Source organism: Malaclemys terrapin, chromosome 10, assembly GCF_027887155.1.
Source record: "Malaclemys terrapin pileata isolate rMalTer1 chromosome 10, rMalTer1.hap1, whole genome shotgun sequence".
NCBI lineage: Eukaryota > Metazoa > Chordata > Testudines > Emydidae > Malaclemys > Malaclemys terrapin.
In genome coordinates this window covers 3,847,777-3,870,640 of record NC_071514.1, presented here as the reverse complement: position 1 = coordinate 3,870,640, position 22,864 = coordinate 3,847,777, and the positions used below count along the sequence as shown (strand labels likewise).

The following is a 22,864-nucleotide window of genomic DNA, read 5'->3' as shown; positions in this document are numbered from 1 at the left end:
CAACCTCCTCCTGGTTGAAGACTTCAAAGGAAGACACCACAATGATAGTGAATCTAGAAATACCTCTCAATAGGTTGTTGAAGTTTAAATTATATCTTGTACTGCAAGAGGAAAACAGAAGTGGAGGATAGTTAATTATCCTAGCATAAATAATCATGGTAAAAAGTTAATATTCAGACTCTATTATGACCTCAGTTAAGTGTGCAAATTTGGCCCTTAATTTTGGTTGTCTGGCTCTAGCAAATGTAGATGTGACTGGATGAGATTCCTGTAAAGCATGCTTGTTCCCTTACTTAGCCATGTTTATGATGGGAGGAGACTTCCTTTTATTTGGCTGTAGTTTGCAGACAATACTACCTGTACGGCTCATAAAATGGAAGCTTTTATTACAGCAACATGAACTTAAGTCTTCCAGGTTAACATGAAAAGAGACCATGACTGGAACATTTCTGCAAATACATGTTGTCTTCATTATCTCCTTGCATTGACTAATTAGGAACAGCGCCCATCTACATTTGTAATAGCACGATAAGTGTTAAGTACTTAACAGTTTCCTTGGTTGGAATGTTTAAGAGTAAACGTTATGTGGTGTACACTCAACAAGTGACAGCTCTTCAAAGCTGTTATAAATCTAGGGCTGTATGTGCTCTATGCTTAATGTTTTCAAAGGTGCCTAAGGACCAAACGGAAATTTGAATCCTAACTCACTGAGGCCTTGGCTTCACTGGTAAGGTGCGTTTTCTGCCTCTGGGATAAATAACACATGGACACTGTCCTGAGGTAAAAACACAGCAAACGCTGGGCACTTTAGTTTTCTCATGAAGTAAATTTGCCAAAGTCAACCCCTGGAGGCGGTATTAGGCTATTTATCTCACAGAAAAACTTGAGTGCCTGATCTGCTCTGTGTTGGTATCTCCGGCTGATGCATGTTACTTACCCCAAGGTATAAAAACACACACTTTTGTTTTTAAAGCAGTGGGAACATGGCCTGTTAAGCAATACATGATCTAGTCTAGCGTGATAACCTAGAGAGTGTCTGCGACTCTGAAACCTGTAATTTGAAAATGACTTCTGGAAACCTGTTTTGATTCTCAGTCCTGGCCTTTTGGGGGATGTCTACACAGCAAAACCCGTGGCAGGCCCGTGCCGGCTGACTTGGGCTGCTGAGTTGTTTTATTGATGTGTAGAAATCCGGGCTCAGGATGGAGCCCGGGCTCTGGGAGCCTCCCACCTTGCATAGTTCTAGAGCCCAGGCCCAAGCCTGGAAGTCTACACAGCAATGAAACAGCCCTGTGAGCCCGAGTCGGCCGGCACGGGCCAGCCATTGGTTTTTCTTTGCTGTGTAGACATACCCTATGTCCCTAGAAAACTAGGGGCTGGGAGTGCTGTGACCATAGCATTTGCCCACTGAGTGGGGAGTGTGCAGACATGCCAAACCCACGAAAAAAACGCAGAAATTGGGCATGTTTTTGGCTTAATTGGCTTGTGAGTTGCTTGTTGGCTAGCTTTTGGCTTGTTGCTTCCTTTTTTTGATCGACTCCCGGCAAGCGGGGGCAAGGGGGGGAGAGAGTCAGGGGTGCACAGCAGGCCCACCACAGTCCCAGACTGCAGGCTGGGGGGATTTGGTCACAGAGTGTTGGGGTTCTTAGGGATTGGCTTGTTTTGGCCTTGTTTTGAAATGGGATTAGCTTGATGATTGGCTTATTGTGAAAGTCGGGGTGTTTATTTACCGCGTGAAAGTTGGCAACTGTGGGAGTGTGGCCTACTGAGAAACTGCACTGACTGGCTCCCAGAAGAGTCCTGTCTGGGTTTTCTCTAATCAGGAAGACTGGTTCCCCTCAGGGTCCTGATATGGGACTTATAAAGTAAGGAATACTGGGGGTAACTTCAGAAAAGGATGTGAAGAACATCTCTTCCTTCTCCAGGGCCGGAAGGGGGGAACATGGAAGAAAGTACTCCACTTCCTAGAAATGGCACTTTTTTTTTTAAAGTGGTCTGTTTGTTGCCTGATCAGAAACTAGTACAGACCTTTCTCTTTTTGCATGATAAATTTTTCATTACCTTAATGGATGATCAATATTCTAAATGTCAAACACAGACAACACTGACCTTTCTGATGGAAAAGTACTCTGTGCAGTCAACATTTTAACTTTGTGCTGGAGAGGAGAGATGGCTATAACCCCACGTGAACCTTTCTGCTGAAAAAACTCTCAAACAAACCAGTTAGAAAAGTTCCTCAATTTCCTTGGGAATACCTAGCATCAACAGAAATGCAGAGTTGTGTATCTGTCCGGTACCTGTCAGCAAACTCTTGGGCTAGATGCATTAATAATTTAAATGATATATAGATTCTTAAAGTGCTTTTTGGGGGAGTACAACTGTGTGTGGGGTCGGCTGAATCCCAGGAGCCGGAAGGCTTTCTGTAGAAAGTGTTTTTGGAGTAGCTTCAAAACTGGCCAGTGGTGACTGAGCTTGGTGAGATGTCTCGTTCCCCAGCCCTTGCTCCTTCCACATGACCCTCTGCTGTTTTTTGTATAACTCTGTTTTCTGTTTAGCATCTGCTAATTAAAGAAAGGCCACAGTAAATATTGCCCTTTCCTCTGGCAAGCTATGCAGTACCGATCTATATGTTGCTAGAAACTAAGAAACTAGAAACTAGAAACTTATTGTCTGAACAGCCGGAGACTAATATATTAAAAATCGATTTTATGTGGGTAGCACGTGGCTTTGACCAATGACCCTTAAATAAAGGTGAATCAATAGGCAGTGAAAGAAATAGAAAATATTGGCAACCGGGCGGTATATCTAGTGCATTTATACACAATGGGGCTTGGAGGATGTCTACTGGGCGCACCCTGGTGTTTTTATATAGGTTCCCTTTGCTAGATTCTTCCTGAGGAAAAGGGGGTTCTCTTCTGTGTCCAGAGAGGTGTCCTTGTTATAGGACTCTGTTTTGCATGGCTTGAATTTTAGGCCTGGTGAGTAATGATTAGAGATGATTGAATTTACTTTTTCTTTTCTTTCTAGGACAGAACATTGATTTTTCTGATTGGAAAATAAAAACCTAAAAATTTAATTTTTGAACAGAAATTCTGAAACAAATTTTTCTATTTTGACTTGAAGTGTTGTCAGTTGGGGCATTTTTGGATTGTGCTTTCCTCCCTTTCACCCCCCCCCCCCCTTCCTTTGCAAATAGGAATATAAGAATGCCCATACTGGGTCAGTAGGCAGTCTTCCATCAATGGCCGGTGCAAGATGCTTCAGAGGGAATGAACAGAGCAGGGCAATTATCAAGTGATCCATCCCCTGTCATCCACTCCCAGTTTCTGGCAGTCAGAGATTTAGGGACACCCAGATCATGGGATTACATCCCTGACCATCTTGGCTAATAGCCATTGAATTTATCTAATTCTTTGTTGCACCCTAGTTGTACTTTTGGCCTTCATCGTATCCCCTAGCAATGAATTCCACAGGTTGACTGTGCATTGTGTGAAGTAGTACTTCCTTATGTTTGTTTTAAACCTGCTGCCCGTTAATTTCATTGGCTGACCTGTTGTTCTTGTGTTATGTAAAGGGGTAAATAACACCTCCCTAGTCGCTTTTTCCACACCATTTGTGATTTTATAGACCTCTATCATATCCCCCTTTAGTAGTTTCTTTTCTAAGCTGAACAGTTCCAGTCTTTTTAATCTCTTCTCATATCGAAGCTGTCTCCGATACGTCGCCTAAAAAGAATGCCTCAGGTGAGGGAATCTCCCTCCCAGCCTTTGCAGTGAATACCGATGCAAAGAATTCATTTAGCATCTCCACAACAGCTTTGTCTTCCTTTAGTACCTCAATCGTCCAATGGCCCCACTGATTGTTTGGCAGGCTTTCTGCTATTCCTTTTTATGTCTTTTGCTAGTTGCTCTTCGATGTCATTTTTGGCCTGCCTAATTATACTTGACTTGTCAGAGTTTGTGCTCCTTTCTCTTTTTCTCAGGCAGACTTAGAATAATAGAATATCAGGGTTGGAAGGGACCTCAGGAGGTCATCTAGTCTAACCCCCTGCTCAGAGTAGGACCAACCCCAGACAGATTTTTGCCCCAGATCCCTAAATGGCCCCCTCAAGGATTGAACTCACAACCCTGGTTTAGCAGGCCAATGCTCAAACCATTGAGTTATCCCTCCCCCCAGCACAGTATTCTACTTCCTCTTTTAAAGTATGTCGTTTTGTCTCTAACTGCGTCTTTCAGTTTGGTTGTTTACTGTCCATACTGACATTTTTAGGGTTGTTTTGCTGTGGGCTTTTCTTTTAAATTTTATTTGGAGTATACAGATAGTTTGAGCCTCTATAATGATGATTTTAAAAAGTTTCCATGCAGCTTGCAGGCATTTCACCCTTATTACTGTTCCTTTTAATTTCTGATTAGCTAGCTTTCTCATTTTTTTGTGTGGAAGAAAGAGAGAGGGAAGTATTTAATTAAAAAAACAAGAGGGGAGAAAAAATGCCCAACCAGAAATCTTTATGTCAAAAAAACCCCAAAGGGTACTACATTTTAAGATGAAATGAAAATGTCATTTAAATCAAAACAAAAATGTACCTTTTGCTCTAGAAATGAAGCCCTGCAGAAAACTCAACATGTTCTCGAAAAAAAATCAGACACTTTTCATGCATAAATTATTCAGTGGAAGAGTTTGGCTTTTTCCAACCATCTCTAAGGTCTTATTTAGGATTTTGAAGCAACAAACTGGAGCGAGTCAGGATAAAAGAACATGGTTTCATCAAGTAACCATTCTCTGTGACATGGTAACGAGCTAAAACTGCTGTTTGGAAATGCCATGAACCCTTCTATGTTTCATCAGAGTGTTGGTTTGACTGTGCCAACAATAACTTTTTTTTTTCTTTCAAAATGAGACAAATTTGAGGAATAACGAATTCTCTATGTGCACTGGAAGAATTAGAAGATTATCATCAAAAAACCTCTCTTACCCAGAGCTGAAAATGACTGTTTCATACAGGCTGAGCAACGAAGAGTGAGGAAGAGGCTTTTACAGTACATTCTCTAAGAGCTTGTCTGATTGAAGCAGATTAAAAGGGCCTGTATATTGTTATTTAAAAGGATTACTGTCCACTCTTCTGTGGTGATTGCATGTTCTAGTGCTGTGTGGATTTTTGCAAGTGCTCTCCTTAACGACTGTTGCCAAGGCTCCCGACTATTCAAAAGATCCAATTATAATAAATAAAAATTGAGACACGGTGCGCCCTGCTGTTCCTGTTTGGGAAAAGCTGGAGCTGCCATAGACTGGAACATCTGAAAAGGGCCCAAGCATTTTTTTTTTTTAAGCCATTAAATGTGACTGCACTGCAGTTATCAGGAGATGGTGTCTCCTAGGATTTTCCGTATTCTGCCTTCTGCTGTACTGTGACATACAGCTTTAATCTCTGTCCTACTATCCCCCTCTTTTCTGATGGTCTGATATACTGTAGCCTCTCTTTGAGTTTTGTGTGACCTTTCATTACCTCAGTACAGCTCAGCCCAAATTTAATTTCTTCACTAATTGACTGGAGGCAAAAAGACAGAAAATCGAGCGTTTATATTGTCTTCGTTACCTCCAGAAGTAGATCTAGGCTCCAGCACGTCCTTTTAAAATAGGAATAGTGATTTATTCTCTTGCAAGAGGAGAATGCCAGCCAGGGAAATCAAACTTTCCTTCAAGCACATGATCCAAGAGAACACCAGACTAGAGCAACACAGAACGTGGCCAGATACCCACTCCCATTTTTTTTCAGCACAGATGCCTCCCTCAAACAATTTACTTTGTACACTTACTGCCCTGCTCACTTACTCATCCTAGCCTCCTCATGCAGCCACCACTGGACAGTCGTTAAAGAGCGCCATAACCACTTCCACACACTGAGCAGAAGGCATTGTTCATGCCTGTTTCTCATATTTGATTGAACAGCAATACAAATATTGGGAGAAACTTACGTTCTTTGTGTATGAAGTGAGAGGAGAGAGACCCTTCCTCCCACCTTCACCTCTAGCTCATGACCATTCTCACATGGATCTGTCCTGCGATGTGCTGAACACCTCTTGCATTTCCCAAAGCCAGTGAGAGTCGAGGGCACTCAGCACCTTGCGAGGTCTCGTCCTAGCACAGTATCCTAAATCTCGCTGCTCTTCAGAAGCATTCTGAAGCCTTCAGGATGGTTACACTGTGATGTAATCAGCTGACAATTCTTTTAAACTTCCACTGCAGGACATTTTGATTTAAAAAAACCAACAGCCTAGAATGCTATAGCATTAACATAGCACACACTGAATGTCTTAAAAGCTGGCTAACTGACAGGTGTCAAAAGGTAATTGTAAACATGGAATCCTCATCAAACAAGTGTTTCTAATGCGGTTCCTCGGGGATCTGTTCTTGGCCCTATGCTATTTAACACTTTTATTAATGACCTGGAAGTAAACATAAAATGATCACTGATAAAGTTTCCAGATGACCCAAAAATTGACGCGGGGTAGATAGCGAAGAGGACAGGTCATGTGATAGAGTGATCCGGATCGCTTGGTAAACTGGGTGCAAGAAAACAATGAGTTTTAATACGGCTCAATGTAAGTATATACATCTAGGAACAAAGAAAGAGACTGTACTTCCAGGATGGGGGACTGTAGCCTGGGACGCAGTGATTCTGAAAAAGCTATGGGGGTTATAGTGGATAATCAGCTGAATATGAGCTCTCAATGTGACGCTGTGGCTAAAAGGGCTAATGCGATTCTTGGATGTATAAATAGGGGATTTCTGGTAGGAGTAGAGAGGAGATTTTACTCTGTGTTGGCACTGGTGTGACCACTGCTGGGATGTGTCCAGTTCTAGTGTCCACAGTTCAAGAAAGGGGTTGATAAATTGGAGAGGGTTCAGAGAAGAGCCATGAAAATGATTAAAAGATTAGAAAACCTGCCAAATAGTGATAGATTCCAGGAACTCAATCTGTTTAGTTTAAGAGAGAGAAAGGTAAGGGGTCACTTGATTATCGTTTGTGAGTGCCTGTATGGGGAACAGATATTTGATGGTGAGCTTTTCAGTCTAGCAGACGAAAGGTATAACATGATCCAGTGGCTGAAGTTGAAGCGAGACAAATTCAGGCAGGAAGTAAGGCGTACATTTTTAACTGTGAGAGTAGCTAAACGTTGGTATAATTTATCGAGAGTCATGGTGGATTCTTCATCACTGACCATTTTTAAATCAAGAAGAGGATGTTTTTCTAAAAGCTACAGGAATTATGCTGGGCAAGTTCTATTGTCTATGTTACACAGGAGGTCAGAGTAGAATCGATGATCAGTGGTCCCTTCCGGCCTTAGAATCTATTAATCTATGCTAGGGCCCTAACCTGGCAATGGAGTGTATGGGAAATCATTTGCTAGTCAACCTGTATTCAAACACAGGGCTCTTATTCCCATCCCCAATCCATTTCTGCTCTTATGAGTTGGGGCACTAGTAGAACAAGTTAATGATCCTTTACTACAGGTCATGTCAGCTGCAGCATCCTGGCCTGAAATTGCAAAACCCAAACTCCCTGCTCTAGAGCCGTCCCCTAATATGATCTTTTTGGGGTTCAGTACAGGAAAGACCCAACATACTTCCTGGAGACAATTTATTATTCCTCTACTTTTCTCTTTCTTCCAAAGAAATATTTGCATGTAATGCTCACCTTACATGGATCGCGTTTTGTAGTGTATGACTGGTTTAATATTTAGAAACCTGCTGACTGCAACTCACTTAGCCCCATTATTAAATCTCAAACCATTTTTATCTAAATCTCAAATTTAAAATTACTAATATGTGTAAATCTTGGTAAGAAAAATCACTTACTCTGCTATTCACTAGGTAATGCAAAACTTTGGTGCTGGAAAGCAAAGTATTTTAAGGAAACATCTTATGTCTTACAGAAGCATCTGGTTCTAAGCAAGATGAAACTAGAATATACAGAATAATTCAAAATTACTGCAAAGTCAGATGTCCAATGTATAAATACTGCTGCTGTGCCAGTAAGATGGCTTAATTCTTCGTGATTGTCAAAAATATCTTTTTTGTATTTTATGTATCTTTACTGAGATCTAACTCCCATATAACCTCATCGATCTGTTGCAAATTTGCCTCTGCAGTTTGTGCTATTGTTCTAAATCCTATGGAGTCCAATTCTCATTCAAGATACCAAGGTGCAGGTCCCATTGGGAAACGGCATTAGGAGTTGTGCAATACACATGAGGATGAAATAAGCCCCACTGTCTCTTTTGCTTCATCTTGTAGCTAGAATAACAATGAAGATGTATTTGGGCAGGCATTGGTAGTGGCATTTGTCTCCTTTATATTAAATATTCTTGTTATGACCCACGGATTTTTGTGCTTTTCCTTACTCTCTGTGAAGTTAAAAGAATTATGTTCTTTATCTCTTGAGCGATTGGACAAATGGTGCTGTCTGAAGACCACATTCTGCTGGCAACGTCTCACATTTTAATGTTTTCCCAATTGCTATAAAAACAGTTCATCTCCACACACTATAACCTGAGTAGAACTTGCTGCGCTGTCAAGATTATAGCTTGGCTGTGACCACTGAGGCAGTCATGAGAGAGTCCAGAAGCAACACTCCTCATCCCAGGGGAAGTGGGGGGAGACGGGGGAAGAGTCAGGGATGTTTTGAAGCTCCGTAGCTTGGTCATTGTTGCCAGGGCCTGGTTCCAAGCGTGTCTGCAGTGCTATTGGTGCCACCCGTGGTTATTACTATGTACTCCTGTGGAGCAGTTTACATAATTAGCTGCATACTGGACATTTTTAAGTCTGAAAATTTTTGCAAAACTCTACTTCAGGGTCACTTGGCATTGCTGTTACAAATAGTTGTTCAGCTGCTTGAGATTAGATTACTATGGAAGGTCATAGCCAAGCTAAATTTGTTCACATATTTCTATTTTTTGTATTGATTTAGGGCACTCTTTGTAGATTCACTGATTAGAAAGCCATGAAGGGACCATTGTGATGATCTAGTCTGACCTCCTGTAGAACACAGGCCCGACGACTTTCCTGAATCCCTGTTCAAACAGGGCTGTATCTCTGAGTTTTAGTTCAGTGGGAAGGATTGTTTTGTTATTTAGTGGCTGCTAAACCCCTTTCACTCCATTGGATGTAATTTCATGCACTGAAATGCTGCAAGCTGGATATAGGCAGGAAGACCAAATACGATGCAGTATCTCGACCCTGCTGCCGTAGGCAGCGAGTTCTATGGGCCCGTGGTGCCTGGGCACCAGGAATATTCCTGGTCTGGGGCCCGGCTCCAGCACTATTTGAGGCCGGGTCTCTCCCTCGGCCCTACCTTGCGCCCCCGGACACTCCCCCGGGTGATTTAAAATGGCCCCCACCCCCCACTGGCAGTGCAGTGGAGCCGAGCGGCTTCCTGCCTGCTCGCTCTACATGGCTGCTGGCCCCTCTCTGTGGCCCCTGGGCAGGGTGGGTCGGATCTGTCCCCACACGCTGCTCCCGCCCCAAGCACCCCTGCGGCCAATAGGAAGCTGCAGGGGCAGTGCCTGGGGGTAGCAGTGCGCGGAGGCCCCCCGGCTCGCCCTACCTAGGAGCCCTAGGTAAGCGCCACACCCTCCCAGAGCCTGCACCCAAACTTTGTCCCAGAGCCTGCACCCCTCACCCCCTCCTGCACCCCCACGCCCTGCCCCAGCCCAGAGCCTGCACCCAGCATCCAAACTCCCTCCCAGAGCCTGCACCTCCTCCCGTCCCCAAACTCCCTCCCAGAGCCTGCACCCCTTACCCCCTTCTGCACCCCTGCCCCAGCCTGCATCCAGCACCCAAACTCCATCCCAGAGCCTGCACCCTGCACCCCTCCTGCACCCCAATCCCGTGCCTCAGCCCAGGGCCTGCACCCCAGACCCCCTCCCCCACCCAAACTCCTCCCAGAACCTTAGGCAGGTGGGGCGGGCGGAGTTTGGGGGAGTGGAATTGGGGGGGGTGGACTGTGGGTGTTGTGAGCACCACCAAAATTTCTACAAACCTGCCACCCCTGCCTGCTGCTCACCAAGGTATCATTGGCTCTTTGCCAAGTAGCATCAGATTTTTAGGGCCTTCTCTAGCAGTTTCGGTTTGGGGCAGAAATTGGTGATGTGGAGTCAGGTCATTTCTTCGTGTAACTTTGTTTGTTTCTTGGGGCACAGGTGGTGGTGGCGGTCTACTAGGGTTGACAACTTTCTAATCACACAAAACGGAGCAACCTGCCCCGCCCCCGCTCCTTCTCTGAGGCTCCGCCCCTTCTTGCTCTATCTCCCCCCCCCCCATCGCTCGCTCTTCCCCACCCTCCCTCACTTTCACTGGGCTGGGGTAGGGGTTTGGGGTGCGTGAGGGGGTGAGGGCTCTGGCTGGGGGTGCAGGCTCTGGGCTGGGACTGGGGATGAGGGGTTTGGAGTGTAGGAGGGGGCTCTGGGCTGGGGTCGAGAGGTTCAGAGTGCAGGAGGGAGTGTGGGCTCCAGCTGGGGGGTGGGGCCAGGGATGAGGGGTTTGGGATGTGGGAAGGGGACTCTGGGCTGGGGCAAATGTTTGGGATACATGGGGGGGGTGCAGGGTCTTGGCGGCGCTTACCACAGCTCCGAGGAAGCAGCCACCAGGTCCCTGCGGCCTCTAGGTGCATGGGCGGCCAGGCAGCTCTGCGTGGTGCACGCTGCCTTCGCACCAGCAGATGCTGCATCCTGCAGCTCCCATTGGTCATGGTTCCCAGCCAATGGGAGTTGCGGAGCCGGCACTGGGAGCGGGGGCAACACGTGGAGCCTCCCTGGCCACCCCAATGCCTAGGGGCCACAGGGACCTGGCAGCCGCTTCCGGGAGCTGCGCAGAGCCAGGGCAGGTAGGGAGTCTGCCTTAGCCCCGGGCCCCTGCTGCGCCACCAGCCGGACTTTTAACGGCTGACCGGAGCCGCCAGGGTCCCCTTTTGACCGGGTGTTTCAGTTGAAAACCGGACACCTGGCAACCCTATGGTCTACGCACAGACAATTTCCCCCTGGCTGGAACAGCCAGTAAAGCACAGCTGCCCTGTCCCCAGGTGCAGCTGTCTTGTGCCTCTTTCTATCTTCGGGGCCTCACATAAGTCTTGCTGCCTCACAAACTCTGTGCCTTTTGCACTCCTGGCAAACTCCTAAGCCTGGGCCCCGCAGGGTTTGGAAAGGAGACTTGGCCACTGGCTGTCTTTGTATGCAACTCTGCATATAATGCAAAGAAGGCTCAGAAAGGGCTTATGGCTTGGAGACCGTGCTTTAACTCACCCAATGACCTTAACAACCCATCGGTTGTGGCTACTGCCCACATCTCTACCTTTCCCATCCTAGGGGCTTATGTGTCACTGACCCCTAGTGGGCAAGAGACAGTTGTTTGCCGTACCCATTTTGTCCCCTTTGCTGCCTCTACTCCAGTGCGCTGTCTGTGCACAGGGGAACAAGCCAAGGCAGGGGTGTCCTACCCAGAAGCACCCATGAGGCAGCGCAGGAATCTGGGGTGACCTGCCCATGAGAGGAGCTGAGATTCTCTGAATGAAGACGTTGCAGGTTCTCGCTGGGCACTGAAGTCTGCTTACGAAAGCATGTAACTGATGAACAAACGAGAGAATGGGTGGAATGAGGCTCACCCTGCTGCTCTGTGCCGGTACAGCTTGACTTCTATTTTCTGCTTCATGTGGCGATTGCATGAGGGGAGGACAACTTGGAGAGATAATTAGAGGAAAAAGAGCAAACGTGTCTCAGGTCCGCAATGTATTATTCATCGCCAGACCTACTGCATTACCCTGTTGAAATGCGAATAATTAGGACGATTTCTCACTTCCATCAGCTGCACTGCTGAATCCTGCTTCCAGGGAAGCCATTCCTACGGGGATGAAGGTCCGCAGCGCCACAGCCTCTGCTTAGGGGCCAGTCCAGCCGGGTGCTGAGCAACTCCCCTCCCATTGAAATCTGTGGGAGCAGCGGGTGCTTGGAATCTTTCAGGAGTGGACCCTTAGTTTATAACAGTTGCAGGACTTAAACAAGCCAATTTTGTGATGTACTTTTATTTTAGGGCCAGATCCTGTTCCAACTGAAGTTAATGGCAAAACTCCTCCATTGGTGATGGGCGCTGTGCCAGGCCCTTTATTTGGAAGGCGTAAATCAAGTAAAATAACTTGTTCAAAAAAGTAAAACTGTTACTTTAAATAATAATAATTTTTTTAAAAAGTAGAAAGTACCCTCATGCGATTCTGTGCAGATGGAAGAGCCCAAACTCCTCCTCCTCTTCCTCAAGTGGTGGCTTCCTTTGGTTGCTCCCCCACCAGCAGATGTGATGCAGCCCTCACATCTGAAACCCAGGTGTTAGTGATTCCTCTCGGCCCTTTCTCCAGGGCAGGAGGTGGGTGGGAAATGGTTTTCCTGTCTTGTGAGAATTTGACATTGTGAAAAATTTTCCGATCTCGAATTGGGCCGGAAAGTCAAAACTTCAGCTTTTCACAAACTGAAAACCCAAAAAATGTTTAGGTTCGGGTCAATGGAAATGTTTTTTGCTTCGATTTTGCACTTTTTTCCTTTCGGTTGTGTAAATTTACTAAAATTTCTAAACGAAAAGTTGTTTCGATTGTCAAAAAAAACCCTGACCCTCTGGTTCGACAACCTTGAAACTCTTTTACCAAAAAATGTTTCGAGTTGGGTGGCTTATTGAACCTGGCACTGTTTTGTGACATTTCAGTTTTGACAAATCTGGTTGGGTTTGGGCGGGGGTTTGTCAAAAAAAAAAAAAAAAAATTCCCAACCAACTGTACCCTCCAACTTTCCAGCAGTAATAGCAGAGAAGGGATTTGCTAAGGACTGATGGGAAATGGGGACTCCACTGGCCCAGAGGATTTCTCCAGAACTAGAAGCAGCCTGTGTGGTAGGCCCCAGTGTGATGCTGCATATCAAATGGTCCTTCTGTTGGCTGGGGGTTAACAGTCCCTCTTTGCTCAGCAGTGGTGCTGAGACAAGACTGGGTGGAGCTGTAGTTTTCTAGGTTTTTCACGACTCCTTCACCAGCTTTCTGTGTGTTGAGCATGTCCGTGAGGAAGAAGATCAGGTCAGCCAGAGGGCAAAGGTCCTACCGGAGCAATGGCCCCCCAAAGGTGCTTTGGCCCCAAGCTTCCCAGCCACGGCTCTAGCAGCTCCTTGTTTTTCTCTGTCATCTAAAGCCGCCGGGCTGCCCTGTCTAATTCTGTCACAGGAAGTGGTGCACCTGGGAGGTCTCTTCTCAAAGCTCTCTCTCCTCCTGTCACCCGAAGAAAGGTTCGCCGAGATTCAGGTCCTGAGCAATTTCAGGGCTCGGCTCACCAGCACTTGCAGTTATAGGTAGGATGCTCTCTACGGAAATAGCACCATTTATGCTCTGCGGTAACATAGTACATCAGCAAATTCAAGCGCTTCTTACTGTTTCCTATGTCCCTACTGTTCCTTCTGTTTCTTACGGCGAAGGCTCCTTAGGGGCGCAAAAAGGCAGGAAAATGAGCGAGAGCACTTCTTGTATTGCCACTGACTAGGCAACTTCAGCAAACCCATGTATTTCTATTAATCTCTCCATTCATCTTAACAGGAATAGAGATGGAGTTTTGTATCCTTCGGGGTCTTGCTTGTTAAGTGACTCTTGGAAGAGTGAGAGCCCTTGACCCCTTCCACTTAGGGTGGCATCAAGTTCCTGTCAGAGCTCTAGCAGGATTTAGAAAAAAACTTGCAAGGCTCTCCACTTCTTCCCTTTATCCTGAAACTACATTCATAGCAGGCGATGCCTTTCAGACTGCTCTGTGTGTCCTAGACAGAGCATAGCCAGGTCCTCTTCTCCCTCAGAGATGAGAATCTGGGCTTTGGGACTTGCATTCGGGATAAAGAAAGAGGAAAAGCCATGTGCTAGCCCATACTGTTAATCCCCAGAAGAATTCCCTCCAGCCCTGCAAGTCTTACATCAGACACCTGCCAAATGGTCACGACCACAGTTGGAAATCAAGGCCTGCAGCAGGGTGGGGCTGAAAAAGGAACTCACTGTTCTGAGTCTGGAAAGAGGAAACAGCCCACAAGTCCAGGAATTCTCAGTTCCCAGGGATCCTGACATTTTTCCTGTTTGTACCATGGGGCTGCGATCAGGAGAAAGGTGAGAAGCACTTGAGTGACTGCCGTGTCTGACACTTCCAAGTGTAAAGTCCTTGTAGCTGACCTTGGTAGAGGGGCCGTCCCCAGGATATTGAATCTTCCATCTTGCACTATGATCTCAAAACACTCTTGCTTTCACTGGAGATAGTTAGATGGAAAATAGCCTTTTTGCCCCCAAATAAAAAAAATGAATGGAATCGTGTTTTCCCCCCTACACTTCTTTGTAGCAAATACTTACTATTTTCCAGCAAGCTTGACCCAAGCCGTTTGCAGCTGCTCTTCGAATGTGTATAACGCAAAGCATGGTAGCCGAATAGTTGCAAACAAAGATCTAGCAGATGCCTCATTGTCATACTGTATTGAACTTCCAACTTTAAAAAACAATCAAACTGCAAATACTGGTTACATATGGCTCTTAGAGGTAATTTTAGAAAGAAGACAGAGCAGTTGATCATCTTAATTTCAATATGTTCTGAAAAAGATTCCCAAACTTACCAATGTCTTGCAAGCATGTGTCTGTCTTGCACTTGGGCATAGCTTAACTCCCACTCCTTCCATACACCCCCATAATTTGCATTTTGAAAAGCTTATGTGTATGTCACCCTGTCCCCTGAAAATGGAATGGAACAAACCTGGCACTGTTACGTTTTAGAATTCACTTCTGTGAGTCGCCTCTGGGTGAGTATTTCCTCCATCCAGGTGAAAACACTTGCATAAAGATCGTGGGAAGAGTTGGTTACACTATGGTAGCTCACTAAACCAGCGAAAGCATTTACTCTCAGATTTTTGGGGTAAAATGTTAATACCAGGAAGACAAACCACAATTTTCAGGTTGAGACCAGAACACCTCAATGTGCATGAATTACAGAAATGCAATTAGTGCTGCAATGCAGGTCTTACTTTCCCGGAAAGTTCCAGATGGGAAAGCTTAATCTGCCAGAGTAATCTATTGAAGGACCAGGACTGGAGAAGCAAAGTATTTAAAACTGACTTTCCAGCCAGCCTTTAGCATCTCGCATTAATCATGGAGCAAAACAATGACAAAAGCATACTACTGCTTATGCAAGACGGTCATGGAGGAAAGAATGGCTTTTAATATTTTACTGTTTGTTAACGTGGATAAGGCTGCACTCAACTCTTTGTGTCACAAATCAGCTATAGTACAACACTCCTGTAAAGGATTTGGGATAGCTGACTTACAATTAAATTTGTTTGTCTGAAAGAATAACAGCTCAGATCAAAACGATTTGGGACTGATTCTACGCTCATGCAAATTGGAGGTAACTCCATTGGCCTTACATGGGTGCAACACTGGTGTAAGAGGAGAATCGCTCTCTGAATTCCAGAACAGCTGCAGAAGGTACGCTTGTACTTCACGGTAAGTGGAGTCCAATAAGTGGAGAAATAAAATGCAAGACGTTAGAGTTCACTAATGAAAGATTTTGTGATGTGCACACTTCAAAATTAAAGTCAACAGCAATCCCTCATGTGTTACCTCTTCGAAATAACTTTGTTGCCCAGAACACGTAGCTCATGATAGCAAACCAAACCAAGCAGAAACAAGCTGAACAAGTTCATAGAATTGAGTAATACATGTAAAAAGAGTAACTCCCCCAGGTTGGAGACTGTCGGACCCTCAGCCCTGATCCTGCCCCTCTAGCTTTTACACACACACACACACACACACACACACAGAGTCAGGGTTACTCACATGAGGAAGAGGGCATGGGGGGCCCCGGGGAGATGTTTCACTTCTTTCACACACTAATGATAATGATAGCTTGATGTGAAAGAAAACGCGTACAATTTTCCCCAGAAACCTTGTAAATACCAGACTTAAGATACATCAAATAAATCTTGTTTGAAAGGAGTCCACAGACAGCTGCCACATATACTGCTGAAGAACTGTGTTTCAAAATGGTATTGCTGTTATGGGCATATTGGCTAGTTTCTCTTGCTTCTCTTACACTTTTAGCTGCTATTATTTTATTGTTCCTATAGCACCTAGCAACCCCAGGTCCCTATTGTGCTATGTGATATACAAACACAGTCCTATCACTAACTGCTATGTACAGAGGGGAGAAAACCTGAGGCCCAGGGAGATGAAGTGACTTGCCCAAGGTCATCCAGCAGGGGCAGAGCCAGAAATAGATCTCACAACTCTAGGTTTCCAGTCCTGCATCTGAGCCACTAGACTACACTAATATTATGGAACACCATGGTTGAAGCCCTGGCCTTCTTGAAGGCAGTGGGAATTTTACTTTTGATTTCAGTGCAGACAGGATTTCACCCCATAATTGCCTTCATGTCTGCCCAGGTATCCCTGCCTGAGAACTTGGAGAACACACTGGCATGGGAACTTGGGCTAAAGCACTCCTCTCCTTTGGGAAACATCTGGGTATCCTGCACCAGGTCAGCACACTTGGTTTTAACAACTGGAAAGGGGAGGACAAAACTTGGGAGGGAGGAGAGAGCTAGAAATCATGTCATCAGCGGTTCTTGACATTGCTCGTGTTGATAGGAGCTAAAATGCTATGCAAATGTAACTTGTAGTGTATTTTTGCTATTTTTCCCTAGCATTAAAAAAACCCTCTAATTTTATAAACCTCCTGATCTTAGGAATTTTTTTGGTGACCCCAAACACCTTTAAGTGGGTTTTTTCCCTTGTCTTGGTCTGTCCTAACTCGTCTGGGAGCCTCCCTCCCCACGCATTCTGACTGTCACCCATTTCTAACATCTCTCTTCCTGTTCTGAAACTCAAGCCGCATCATAATGGGCTATGTAGCTGAGTGGGCTGGTGGCCTTTAAATCTTGAAGGTCTGTTTGTGCTGGCTGTTTGAGATGCACTTCCTTCCTTCCAGAAAGCTTCACCCCCACAATTCTTCCAGGCGAGGTTGGCTTGATGTGTGAGACTTAGTCAAGTCTCCCACATGAAAGGATTAGCTGTTTAAGGCACCACTGTTTCTCCTCTGCCCCAAAAACAAACATTCAACCAGAAAAAAGTTCAGTCCAGAGAATCCCCTGTGTCAGGGAGTTGATAGCAGCAGTGATCATTGTACCACACAGTGCTAGGGTTACCATATTTAAAAAATAAAAAAAAGAGGACACTCCACGGGTCCTGGCCCCACCCCTTTCCCAACCCCTTCCCTGCCCATTCCCCGCCCCTTGCCCAAAGTCCCCGCCCTAACTCCACCTCCCCCCTCCCAGCCACGCGAAAAGGGCTGCCCAAGCACTACCAGCTTCACGGTTTGCCGGGCAGCCCCCAGACCCTGCACCCCCGGCCAGCGCTTCCCCAGCGCAGCTGGAGCCCGGGAGGGGAAGCGCCCAGCTGGGGGCGCAGGGTCTGGAGGCTGCCCGGCAAACCGTGAAGCCGGTAACGCTCAGGCTTAGGGCAGCCCCCATGCCTCCGGACCCTGCGCCCCCGGCCGGGCACTTCCCCTCCCGGGCTCCAGCTGCTCTGCTCCTCCCAACTCTTCGGCTCTGCTTAAGAGCCGAGCTGCCGGAGCGCTCCGGCTTCGGGCAGCCCCCTTGCCTCCGGACCCTGCGCCCACGGAGCCCGGGAGGGGAAGTGCCCGGCCGGGGGCGCAGGGTCCGGAGGCAAGGGGGCTGCCCAAAGCCAGTAGCACTCGTGCAGCTTGGCTCTTAAACAGAGCCGAAGAGTCAGGGGAGGAGCAGAGCAGCCGCGGGAGAGGAAGTGCCCGGCTGGCGGTATTTTTCCCGGACATGTTCGGCTTTTTGGCAATTCCCCCCGGACGGGGGTTTGAGGACCAAAAAGCCGGACATGTCCGGGAAAAAATGGACGTGTGGTAACCCTACACAGTGCAGCTCTTCTCAACAAAACAGTGTGAAGCAATTTCCAGATATTTCACTTCTTGGCTCTGTGCAGCACAGAAGCGTTTGAGCTACTTGACATTGTTTACAGGAAATACTTACTGAGGATGAAGGAGAGGAACGCTTGAACTCTCCAGTGAAATATGCACTCGGGCTTATGGCTTCCTCTCATTATGGTTGGACCAGAGCAGAGGCTTGGCTACCTTTCTGTGGGGGGAAAAAATAACAGGGACATAAAACCAGAAATCTAACGATGCTGAAATCCTGAAAACGAACATTATCTCACTCTTCTTTTTTTTTGTTTTGAGTCCCAATTGTATAGGACATCACTAAACAGCTTATATACAAAATACACACTAGACTATAACAGGGTTCAAAAAATAACTCGATAAGTTCATGGAGGATAGGTCCATCAATGGCTATTAGCCGGATGGGCAGTGATGGTGTCCCTAGCCTCTGTTTGTCAGAAGCTGGGAATGGGTGACAGGGGCTGGATCACTTGATGATTCCCTGTTCTGTTCATTCCCTCTAGGGCATCTGGCATTGGCCACTGTCGGAAGACAGGATACTGGGCTAGATGGACCTTTGGTCTGGCCCAGCGTGGCCATTCTTATGTTGACCAGAAAAAAAGCAGAGACTTCTTATTTTCTGTGGAAAGACCAGGATGAAGGAAAGCAAAATCTCACACTAACTGTACACTATCAATTGTCAAAAGGTGAATAAAGCACCTATCATTTTGGTGCTGTGATTGGATGAGTCTCGTACAGAATCTGGCTTGATTTTCTTTGGCCAAGAATGGAGTAGTATGGGCTGGTATTATACACTTCTAGTAATTATAGCGTTTGCCTGGCAGCAAATGCTATAGATATGTAGCTAATGCTACAGAACAGACCATTCGTGTGAGTTATACCAAGGTAGGAAGTGTGTGGAAGGGCTCATCTTAAAAACAGCCTCGCTTTGTCAAACGAAAGCGTCCAATTGCACGTGTCTCCCTGTTTAGGTGCTCACTTAAATTCATCTGTCAGTAGATGCTAGTCCGTCTTGGAGAATATAAGCTGCTTTGAGTCCCTAAGCATGAAATTGTCAGTGTGTGATAGAGATTTAAGTGCTTAAGCCACTTTACAATGGTGTAAGCGCTCATGCTTTTCTAAATGTTTAAAATGCCTTAACTCCTTATAGCGTAAGGCTTTATTGTGGTACCAGCACTTGTGCTACCATACGGACTTTTCTTTAATAAACTTAGGAAAATAACCACGCACACAAACCCTACTAATGTAGCAATGTTTGCACAGGTCAGACCATATTTTATTTTTCTTCTTTTTGTGCATATATCAAACTCTAAACAACAGTGGGCACAAGCACAAATGAGTGCACGGTGCTCTGGTTTGTATCTGAACATGTTTAGCATGATTGTATGCGCTCTTTTGGGGAAACTGTATGCAAATAGGTCTCCGGACTCTTCTCTGGTGCATACAGTTACAGCCGCTGTGTGGATGACCGAGGTAAATGTTCCAGCAATGCTAACGGGGTTGTGCTGCATGTATGTAAAGTAGCATACTATACTTTCCAGTTAATCCTGTAGCTTGAAAAGTGACTTTTTAAAAATCTACTTTTGGAAGTAATACATGGGACTAGACAGAAATTCACTTTTTTCCAGTTTGTGGGCTTTATACACGTAACAGCACCTTGAATATAGTCAATTTAAGGGCTTCCCCTGCATTGTTAGTTGTGGGTCTTTCACACAAATGGGAAAAATGAGAAAAAAGGACTAGTATTAAAATTAAAAGGAAGACCCAAGGACAATAGTGGTGTCCACAAGGTGGGGGTGTGCCTGGAAACTGACTTTAACCCTTTTTTTATCCTAGACAGAGTAGATGTCAAGACCCTGGATCTTTAATTCTACATCATAGATCCCTATCTTTCAGTTCTTTGGTATCCCAAATGCCCACTGACTTCCAGGTGTGTTCACTTTTGTACAAGGAATATGTATTTTTAAAGTAGAAAGATGGCTGTTCATCGTTTCACTGAGTACTTTGAGGAGAGATACTATATAAATGTAAAACTATTGTATTTGCAGTCAGGCTTTGATTAATTGCAGCTCGCGGCTTTTTTTTAGTGATGTCATTAGCTTGGGAATAGTTCTCTGTACATTTGCGAAGAGTAGGCGAATGAGACAGCTCGTTAACACAAAGTATGGCTCGCCTGCTGGTTAGCTACCCAGTTTTCTTTTAATCTTCAGATGACAATCCAAATGTTCCAAGCTTTGCTTTCTTTGCTTTAAAAGAAATCTTTGGAACACTTTCCCAACATCCCTTGCAAGTTCTTTTCCTAGATATTTGTAGAAGGAGAGAGAGAAATTTCCCGACTACAACTCTGGATTTAAATTTTTGCCTTTCATGTAGAGATACATCTGAACTGTAAAGTTCACCAGAGGATCTGAACCTGTCCAGAGTGTTTGGTGATTTGTAACCAGGGTCTGGCTTAAACCCCATTATCTCCTAATGACAAGGAGGGGGGACTTCAACTACTCAGTGGTTTTTTTCCTGTGACCATGCAGGTTAAGTGTAGAAGTCACTTGTGGCATTTGTTTCTCTTTCCTTATGAAGACTGGACTATTGTAAAAATCTTCGTACATTTGCTCCACAGATGTCATGGCGTCCGCAGTATCGCAGTTCAAAGTTTCGAAATGTCTATGGGAAAGTGGCAAACCGAGAGCACTGCTTTGATGGGATTCCAATTACCAAGAATGTTCATGACAACCACTTCTGTGCTGTTAATGCCAAGTTCCTCGCCATAGTAACGGAGAGTGCTGGCGGAGGGTCCTTTCTTGTCATTCCACTGGAACAAGTAAGTAATTTTTCCTTAACAAACCTGATTGAAGTTCAGTGGTAATCTTAAAACACAGCTGTTAAAACACACGTTCTATCCCAGGAATCTCTTTAATACCATTGTGACAGGCTGAAATCTCTGGTATTTTTTTCTTTTTAAGTGTGGCTTTCTTGTTTAGAGAAGTGAGACTTTAAAGCCGGTTTAATGAATTGTATCTTTCTTCTGTATCGTTTAGGAATAAATAAAACATTTGTATGCAAACAGGTCTTCGCTATAATGGCCCTTTGTATCTTTTAGTCCATGTCTGCATTAAGATTGCAATGCTGAGGTCTTCATCAAGCATTACTAAGTCCTCACTAATAACGGGCAAATAATCCATTGAAGTAGACAGGAGATTACCTCAGCAACAACCCAATGGATTTGGCCCTAAAGCCTAGCACTCTTCCAACGGAGCTGCTGCTAATGCTACTACATAGGAGCCACGCCAGGAAACGTGTCTTTCCGAAATCACAAATGTCAGTTGTCTCTCAGCTGTGTTGTGCCTGGTAATGTGGAGTGGTGGATGTAACGTTAGCCACGGGAGTTGGTAGCTACTGACCCCTGTCATGTCACGGTACACTGTTGACTTTTGTCACTTTGACCGGATCTTTCTAATTGCACAAAACTGAACACTGTTGCCCCGCCCCCTGCCCCGCCTCTTCTCTGAGGCTCCGCCCATGCTCAAACCATTCCCCTCCCCCCTTCCTCTGTTGCCCGCTCTCCCCCACCCTCACTCAGTTGCTCATATTCACTGGGCTGGGGCAGGGGGTTGGGGTGTGGTAGGTGTTGAGGGCATCAGCTGGGGGTGCAGGCTCTGGGATGGGGCTGGGGATGAGGGGTTTGGAGTTCAGGGGGGGATCTGGGCTGGTGGCTGTGAGGGTGTGGGGTGTGGGAAGAGGTATAGGCTCTGGGCTGGGGGTGCAGACTCTTGGCTGGGGATGAGGGGTTTGGGGTACAAGAGGGGGCTCTGGGCTGAGGGGTTCGGAGTGTGGGACGGGGCTCCGGAGTGAGGCAGGGGGTTGGGGTATGGGAGGGGGTATGGGCTCTGGGCTGGAGGTGTGGGCTTTGGGGTGGGGTCAGAAATGAGGGGTTCAGGGTGCAGGAGGGGGATCCAGGCTGGGGCAGGGAGTTGGGGTGCAGGTGGGGGTGCGGGTTCTGAGATGGAGTTTGGGTGTGGGAAGGGGCTCAGGGCTGGTGCAGGGAGTTCGGGTGTGGGAGGGGGTGAGGGCTCCGGCTGGAGGTGTGAGCTCTGCAGTGGAGCTGGGAATGATGGGTTTGGGGTGCAAGAGGGTGCTCCAGGCTGGGGCTGAGAGGTTCAGAGTGCGGGAGGGGGTTCCAAGCTGGGGCAGGAGATTGGGGTGCAGGTGGGGGTGCGGGTTCTGAGAGGGAGTTTGGGTGTGGGAGGGGGCTCAGGGCTGGTGCAGGGAGTTGGGATGTGGGATGGGGTGCGGGCTCCGGGTGGTGCTTACCTCAGGGGGCTCCCCGGAAGTTGCGACATGTCCCTCGGCTCCTAGGCAGAGGTGCTGCCAGGCAGCTATGTGTGCTTACTCTACGCACAGGTGCCACCCCTGCAGCTCCCATTGGCCACGGTTCCCGGCCAATGGGAGCTGCAGAGCCGGCGCTTGGGGCGGGGTGGGGGCAGCACAGAGAGTCCCTGTGGCTGTCCCTCCACCTAGGACCCAAAGGACATGTCGTTGCTTCCGGGGAACCGCACAGAGCCAGGTAGGGAGTCTGCCAGCCCCGCGCCAACCGAACTTTTAACAGCCTGGTCAGCGGTAGTGACCAGAGCCACCAAGGTCCCTTTTCAACCGGGCGTTCTGGTCAAACACCTGGCAACCCTAGTTTGGGGTGGATACGTATCCACGCTGCTCCTTTTTCTCACCCGTATTCCCTTAACCCCATGTGCCTTGCAGCTACAGTGCCCAGTTCACAAGGCTCCATGGGGCAGTACCTTGTTAGGTACCTCTGTCGTTCTTCTAAACTCAATAGGTTTCTTTGGA

The 22,864-nt window shown here is 46.5% G+C and overlaps 1 protein-coding gene across 3 annotated transcripts in view; it reads left to right on the top strand.

Moving 5' to 3' along the window:
• The window catches only part of CORO2B (coronin 2B), a 125,837-nt gene that overhangs the window by 42,854 nt on the left and 60,119 nt on the right, over nt 1-22,864 (top strand). For 2 of the 3 annotated variants that reach the window (XM_054042035.1, XM_054042036.1), the window contains one exon: nt 20,643-20,843. In XM_054042035.1, coding sequence (XP_053898010.1) covers nt 20,643-20,843 — 201 coding nt within the window. Of the gene's footprint in view, nt 1-19,885; nt 19,956-20,642; nt 20,844-22,864 lie in introns of those variants that run through there. The other variant, XM_054042034.1, reaches the window with a different exon arrangement.